General features: G+C 42.7%; 1 protein-coding gene across 1 annotated transcript; it reads right to left on the bottom strand.

The window, feature by feature from the left end:
* Nucleotides 1–1,196: 1,196 nt before the first annotated feature.
* On the bottom strand, nt 1,197–8,058 carry LOC124469615 (dual specificity tyrosine-phosphorylation-regulated kinase 4-like). Its single transcript, XM_047023012.1, has 14 exons — nt 6,830–8,058; nt 5,857–5,946; nt 5,279–5,362; nt 4,356–4,496; nt 3,845–4,126; nt 3,569–3,705; nt 3,234–3,374; nt 2,913–3,051; nt 2,570–2,651; nt 2,264–2,436; nt 2,097–2,157; nt 1,824–1,953; nt 1,540–1,703; nt 1,197–1,446 (listed from the first exon to the last, which is right to left on the bottom strand). Exons 2-14 carry the CDS (start codon nt 5,878–5,880, stop codon nt 1,214–1,216), a joined length of 1,791 nt encoding a protein of 596 aa, XP_046878968.1. The 5' UTR covers nt 5,881–5,946; nt 6,830–8,058; the 3' UTR covers nt 1,197–1,213.
* Nucleotides 8,059–8,482: the final 424 nt, after the last annotated feature.

Below are 8,482 nucleotides of genomic sequence, written 5' to 3' on the forward strand. Positions count from 1 at the left end.
AATGTCACCTTTTCCCTGGTGCGCACTAAAAGGCAGAACAAGTAAGCATTAGCTTGGCATACGCCCTATTAGGCTTTATTGATTTAGGAACAATTATAGCCTTTGTTTGAATTATGAAAGCAATACCCTGCCAACCTAGCCCAATTCTTTTGTATTATGTATTAATTTAATATGTATGCTTAAGTTTAGTGTGACAGATACACCAAATACTGTGCCACAAAACAGGTTTTATTTTATCACCAATAATATAAAATATTGTAACAATATCCCTGAGCTCCAAATTAAAGAAAGATACTTTTTATGTTTAAACACTTTAAGATATAAACACGTCACTTTTAACTGTAGAAAAATTGTACCTTTTTTGAAAAACCAAAACTAACCAATATGGACACACTTGACATTTATATGTTACATACATTCACAGCAGGTCACTTAAAACTGACTTCCTCTTACATTTTAGAAAATGAATTTTTTTAACATGCTAACAAGAAGTATATCCAGATCATTTTTGTTCACAAGTAAAGCACCATATCTTATCTTATCATAACAATTTCTTTGTTGGCTCATGTTTTAGTTGAACAAAATTGCCAAAGTTAATTTTCTGAGAAAAACAGGGCTTTATATCAAACATCCCAGATGCTGAGAAGTTTAGCGCAAGATTTTCTGTGTTAAAAGGCACCGATAAATAACTACAGCTTTGGAAAGCCAGCAGATATTCCTGTTTTGTAGACAATAATGTTATTTACTTTGTATCAGATTTAAACTTCAAATTTAAACCTGCCGCTTCATGTCAGTGAACGGTGACATATTTGTCACCAGGGGGCCTTCTCCATGAAACAACCACCTGAGGAGAACTGTTCAACCACTTGGGGACACATTGTATGTTTTAAAGTGTAATTATACATAGGGTTAATCTATAGTAAATTACCAACATGTCTATGGTCACTAGATAAACAATCTGTGTCCACAGAACCAACAAGGGGAACTTGTTCTACTCTCTCACTTTCTACCATTTTCCTTCAGTACTTCAGTGTAATGGAAAGTAAAATAAATACATCTCAATTTAATTAACGTAATCATCAACGAAACAGGCAATACCCCAGCCCTTGCTCATTGTGCTTTCTGATGACACAAAAATGTAATGCAACCCCTGAAAGATGCCCCCCCCCCCCCCCCCCCCCCCCCTTGGAGCCCCCTTCCCTCTGTTGGGTGCTCAAGTGATGGAGGGCAAGCCCTGGGACAGGGCTGGACTGTTTGACTCTTCAGTGGTCCCTGTAGGGGGCCTGATGGCAATGTGGATGGTCCTCTCCCTCATGTTCCTGGTTATGCCCTCGCCCATCTGTTGCTCAGCAGAAGCCCCGATTGGCCGCAGGCGCTCAGATGATGCCAGCTTCCCTGAGTTTTCTCTTTTCATCCTATCGATGCCATCAACGAATGTTTTCTCAACTGTATTAGAGTTTGAGAAAAGTTCAGTGAGGTTTAGTCAAGTCATGTCAAGCCAAATGAAGGGGTGGTATGACAGAGGCCTGGAGTACTTACCTGTCCTGTTGGTGGCTGGTTTTTGGGAGCTGTGCTCCACGTTGACCATGCTGCTCTGGCCCTCGTGGGGCTTCCTGGTGGGCCGGGTCTTGGGCCGGGTCTTGGCCTGGATCCACTCGTGCTGCATCGCCTCCTCTGGTGTAATGCGCTTCATAGGGTCCCACCTTACAGGCGGAGCAGAGAGAGAGAGAGCGTAAGTCGAAAAAGCCCAATGAACACATGAGGGTGGACAAGGAATTATAGTTGCAGTGCACATTTCTTGTTCTTGTGTGAGGTACAATTACGTGAGGCAGCGCTGGATAAAGTCCAGTAACAAAGGATCCTTAGTCTTCATCACAAAGGCCAGATCCTTGGAGTTGGGGCGTCTCTTTCTACCCTTACTGTTGATGACGTTCCTGGGGTTGTTCTTTGAGTCTGCACAAAGACCATACCCACGAGTTAATCAACAGCTCTAATGAAGAACACATTTGAAGTGTTCAGACGGCACAAAAGTTTAATGATTTCTTTGAGTAACAGATATGAATGTCTGTGAATTGGCAGTTGCTTTAGATGCTCACCGAAAAACAGCCTCTTCCTGGTTGCGGTCTGTAGGAAATCATGTGGAGGCATTCCAAGCACCTGAAACCACACAGAGGTCAACATGATTATGATAAATTAATTGGCAGGAATATCATGCTGATAGTGAATTGTTAGTAGCAATAACATGCCAATCGTGAACAGCTACCTCCAGCATGCAAGCAATCTGCTCCACCTCACTCTCTCCAGGAAAGAGAGGGAAACCAGTGTACAGCTCCACTAGGATGCAACCCAAGCTCCACATGTCGATGGCCATGCTGTAGGGGTGACCCAGGATCACCTCTGGGGATCGGTAGAAGCGACTCTGGATGTAGGTGTATACTGTTGAGGATGGGCAGGAGGAGAAGACACGGTGCATGCATAGTGAGACCACAGAGAGCCAATAGACAGAGCAATGAGATGCTGTCACTTGGTGAGGTCGACTGATGATAGAGCAGCTCCCAAAGACACCTACCTCTCTGCTGCTCATAGCAACTGGAACCAAAGTCAATCACTTTGATGTTCCCTTGACCTTTGTTGGTTAGGAGAATGTTTTCCTGAAATATAAACACCAAAGTAGGAACTCATTTCCACTGGACTTGTTCCCTAATATACAGTAAGATAAACATGAATTTGTGATAAATAGGATCACCCCTTCAAAAATGTTAATTGTTGGACTGTTTCTACAATCACTTTTACCCATCCTCTCTAAGCAAGTGAAGTTGTCAGTTATTATCCTCTGGCGGTACTACCTTTTCTTCAAAATAATTTCAGTAAGTAGTTAACTTATATTATTTTGTATTGCTAAGAGTCCCTACCGGTTTAAGGTCACAGTGAATGATCTTCTCCTTGTGCAGCATCTGCAGGCACTTGAGTAAGGAGTAGGCAAAGCGTCGCACCAGGGCCTGGCTAAAGCCTTGGAAGTTGTTCTTCTTGATCAGCTCATACAGGTTCACTCTGCACACACAGAGAGGGAGATTTAACATTGAACATTTAACATGATGAATATGATGAAACAAATCGATAAACACATATACAGATATTAGAACAATCATTATATATCCATCACATATTCCCTTCCTTGACCTTTAGTCCTGTGCCCTACATACAGTATATATTGAGAGACATTTTTGTCTTACCCCAGGAGCTCAAAGGAGATGCAAAGGTGATTGCGGAAGTAGAAGTATTCCTTCATGTGGATGACGTTGTGGCAGTTGTCCTTGTCCTTCCTTCGTAGAGCCTCCAGGATCTTCAGTTCTACCATGGCCTGATGGTGGAACCTGCAACCGGCACAGTACCATGGCAACATGAGGACCATCACACAAAAATGACAGCTAAAAATGTATAATACATACAGTATTCTAATATGTATACCTGTTCTATATATGCTATAGTTAGCATGGTATACTATAGCTAAGGTATAGCTGGTGATTATTTGATTTATAAAAGTGCACTACAAGCTGGGTTGGGTTACCTTTTTTTGTTGCGGATAACCTTGATGGCCACATGCTCTTTGTACTTGTGATCCAGGCACTTAAGGACCTGCCCAAAGGATCCTTTGCCAATCACCTCCAACACCTCAAAGCGATAGGCTATGTGATTGTGAGCAACCTGCAAAATAAAAACTGGTCATTGCTTTACTTTGTTAAAAGCTGTGTACTTACCGTGCATGAAAATAAATACATTAACTAAGAATATTAATAATTCAAATGCTGTTTAAATTCTCTAAATGTTTCGGAGGTGTGATTACCGTCACGTAGCCTCCCTGTTCGTCATCATAACCAGAGTTGTGAGGGAGCCCATGGGATCCCTCAATCTTCTCTGCCTCAAGCCCCAAGTACCAGATTTCACTATAGTCCATGATCTCCTCCTGCTCCAACTCAGTGAGGCTGTCCCTGAAAAACCTCAGGACCTCAGTAGGGGACATGGGCAGCAGGTGTCCTTCACAAGACCCCTCATCCTGGGCCTTGTTCTTGTTATTGAGGGGCTCCCCCTGGCTGTCCAGTGTGCAGCTCCGTACTCTATCTTCCTGCTGACCATAAACCCCAGAAGATCAAACCAATTGTAAAACAATACATAGTGAGCGCCGATGAAATTTCACATGCAAGAAGCCAGCACTAGGTGGTGCGTTCTTCCATTACGCATGTTATGAACCCACACAACATTTGACATTCAGCACATTATTTTATCCAAAGCAACATACAAATAATACACAGTACAGCAGATACAGCAAGCAGATTTACAGTGAGTACAGGACTGACCTGGAAACTACCCTGGCTCTGCATGCCCAAGCAGGTGATCCGGGGCAGGATGATCTCTGACTGGTGCTGGGTCTTGGCATTGTTCACAGCCACAGGTCTGGTCTCTAGGTGGGGCAGAGTACCTGGGCCTGTGCCAAAATTCTGCAGCAAGGGATGAGAGTAACTCATTCAGTTAGGTGTTCAAAATTAGATCCAAGGTTTGGAGACCCCTGCATTGTGCGTTTAAAAAAAGGAGAAAAAAAAGACAAGGGCAGGGAGTGTTTTGTTTTTTTGGACTGATCAGTAACGAAGAAGCAGTCGTCTAAGGCCCCCCAGAGAGAGTAGAGTTACTTGTCTGGGTAAGAGAAAACCAGAGACAAAAGCCTTGAGGTCTGCTCTCGAAAGAAGTCTTTACTGGAGACCCAGCTGGAGGGCTTTATCTGAGACAGACTCTCATTCTCTCACTGTCTTTCTATCTTTTCCATAATCAGTTACTACACTGTTGCAGGCTGCTCCTCCTTATCTAGATCTAGCAAGAAAATCTTCAGCAGTGCTGTTCTAAACAATTAAAACGTCAAAATAAAAAACTGAAAATGTTGCACTCGGCATGCTAGCAGAATGTTAATGGTAGTTCATTACTGTGAAAACCCTTTTACATTTTGAAACTGTGTGTATACTGTACGTGCCCACAGGAGATTATGAAGCATGTTAGTCACAGGTTATTGTTAGCTCATAGACCCTACCTTCTGTCCATGTTGTGGTCTGCAGAGCTGCGTCAGAGTAACCGCGCACACAACAGTCATCGAATTCCCCCATGTTGCCAGATCATAACACAGTCATAGAGGTCCCCCACACTCCCAAACAAAAGTGCGTGAAGAGGACCATGGAGTCCTCATGCACTGGGGGTGGTTCTCTCCAAGAAGGAAGGAGGGGGATAAGCTTACCTGCTTGTAGGGGCGGTTGGATCCAAGACGAGTGCCTTCAGCCTGGATCTTGTGTTGCTGGGGGTAGGCATCAGGCCTCACTGCCTGTAAGAATTGGAAGCAAGACAAATGTTTTATAACTTGTGCATATGATTAAAAATGCATGTACCCTGTCTTCTGGGAACACACACAGACACTTGCACAAATCTACATACCTCCGGTATAAAGAATCTTGGGAGGCAAATGCCCTACTTAAAATCAGATTTATTTATAGAACAAGATTTTTTACTGAGCAAGGATATTCTGCATATTCATGCCAATGCTGCAGGGAGACTACGGAGAATTTACAAGAACACCATGGTACAATTAGCAAAACACAGAAATCCAAAACATCAACGATTTTCAAAAATCGTTATTGAAGGTTACTTTGACCATTAGTCCAATGCGCTGATAGGTTATCTAACTGTAGAGCTCTAACCCGTTAAATGCGAATACATACAACATGCTTGGCATAAATTGAGTGAACGAAGTGGAAAATCAATCTATTGAAATGCATATGCTACACAAATGTATGCGAAATAAAGCTGTCAACTTCTCACCTTGATGTTAATTTCGGGAAACATTGTTTTCCTCCAACAGGGTTGTCCAATAGGAAAAGTGTTTTTTTTTCTTTCATAAACAAGGATGCACTGGAAATTGCATTAAAACATCTGGCGTTAAAAAAAGACTCCCGATTCTTAGACATTGGCCGATTGATGCAGTGGACTAATGCCTTTGAACAATGAAATGAAGTGCGGACACACCATTGCATTGAGGAAAACGGCTTTTGTTAGCCGAAGATCAAAGAGGATGGGATACAAGCTGTTGGTATACGTTCATCGTTGAGGAAAATACACCTGTTAAAACTGACAGCTTATCCACACCGACAGCTTGGGCTCCTGATATAAACTGTTGGTCAACTCACCGGCATTACCACGGTGCAAAACATACTCAACCCAAGCATGAATCACAGTGCGCTTTTCAATCAAATATGGCTACAACAGAAGGCTACAGCAGTTAACCCAGAGTCATATTAGGATTTGGTATCCGTCGCAAAACAACGAATCCACCCTTTGCCTAAAAGTTCCTATGAATTGCTCATTTTTGGGCTTGGTGTTAAAAGTTTCCATCTTTGGAAAAGGGTTAAACTGAGCACCTTTATTGCACACCTTGTGTCATGTTGACTGAGTCACTGACCCACGCGGAGCAGTGCCTAATGCAGCATCACACAGCCAAGCTAATAATTAGCCTACTTTCCTATTACCCCCCAGCAAGTTACCTTGAAGCAAAAAAATATTTAGAAAACAATATTTGACGAACAGTCTCTCTCTCTCTCTCTCTCTCTCTCTCTCTCTCTCTCTCTCTCTCTCTCTCTCTCTCTCTCTCTCTCTCTCTCTCTCTCTCTCTCTCTCTCCCTCTCTCTCTCTCTCTCTCTCTCTCTCTCTCTCTCTCTCACACACACAGAAGAAAAACAGTAAATCAGAATGTGATGTGATGCTTTGAAATTGTGGAGTAAAAAGCATATTCACTTACATAATAATGGAATACACCCCCACGCAAGGAGAAGATATTCTTTCAGAAACCTATGTCAACATGGAAGTGTTAGAAACCATGACCATATGATGGCCACAAAAAAATTCTGCAGGCTTTAAAGATAGAATCAATTCCAATCTTCCATGGATGTGTTTAGATGAGCAGGAGGGTAGGCGTCGTTCTGACGAGGGGGACAACCCGGCAGAACGGCTCATAACAAATCCAATTAGAAACCAGTAGTGGCTTGAAAAGGAAAACCAATACCAATGTAGCATGACCCAATAAACACATAATCCTTAAAGACAGAGATCCTCTAGGGCTATTGTGCAATGTTCATATCCCCCATTACTAGCAAATAGAAGAGAAGTGTGGGATTCAAAACGTAGCCTAAGTGGGGGTTTTACATAAACCCTAGGATTAAAGTATTTAAGAACCCTAAATCCTCCTAATATTGTTCATTAGCAGGGGATATGAAATGCTATTTACATGCTGCAGCAGACCTGCCAACCTGAATCTTCCACAGAATGCCAACTAAACTCAGACAGCAGAAGTAGACTAAGTCGTCGTCTTTCTGGTGTCTTACCTCGTTCTCGTCTTCATTGCTCAGGACAGTTTGGGAGCCATCCACCGAGGCCTGTGTAGGAGGCTTACCCCAAAGACCCATACTGTACCTGATTATACGCTACCCAGCTACAAACAGCACTGTCTAAAGTGAACTGGGCTTGTTGGCTAGTCATGAAGCACAGTCTGGCTGGGGTCATAAGTAGTACAACTTGACTGGTCAGAGTGAATTCTATCCTCTCGCACTCAACGCTGGGTGGTGACACATCTGTCTCTCAGACACCTCTGTCCAAGATGCTGGCATAGGACACGAGGAATGGGGAGTAAAATGACAAACTATCAGCTACTGTACCTTTAAGATAAAAAGCTGAAAGCTTTGTCGTACAAACTATGAAACTAAACTTTAAACGGTATTGCATGAATCGGATAAATTACTGATACGTATTGTTGTTACATGACTACAACACCGCTAACTTAATAACTTTAGTCTTTAAAAGTCTTCAAACACTGACTTAAAAAGCCTGCACCAATCCAATGAGTACCTATGACCATCCAACACAGATACTATCACGGAAACTACTGCTCAGAGAACCGATTAAGATGTTGTAGAGCACATGTCTTTGGCCTAACAATCGTCTTAAACCCTGAACATGGTGTAAGCAACCTGTTTGCATTGTCTGTCCCACTGAGACATCTGTCAGCACGCCCACCAGAGAGCTGCTGTTCCCCTGGCTGCTGTCCACCATGCTGGGGATCAGTCTGGCTACTCAGCCAGGTAAGGTAAGACCAGGTTATGTCATCCCCACCCCACCCCACCCCACCCTCCATACATACACATGCCACTCTTTCCATAAGTATAATGAAGTGCACACATGTATACACATACGGTGTTCTCGAAATTTACTTGTTTAGTTAGAACAATCTTTTGAAGGAATGGCTTTTGGGGACTTTGGGCTCATCTTACGTAACGGTTGTGCAACATGGTCATTGTGACAGTGGGCTTAGTCATATGTTCATTTTTCAGGCAAAAATTTTGTTCAAAAGGAAAATGTTTTCAAGAGTTCAAACACTACAAAAAAGGTATATTTCTAG

This window comes from Hypomesus transpacificus, chromosome 7 (genome assembly GCF_021917145.1).
Source record: "Hypomesus transpacificus isolate Combined female chromosome 7, fHypTra1, whole genome shotgun sequence".
NCBI lineage: Eukaryota > Metazoa > Chordata > Actinopteri > Osmeriformes > Osmeridae > Hypomesus > Hypomesus transpacificus.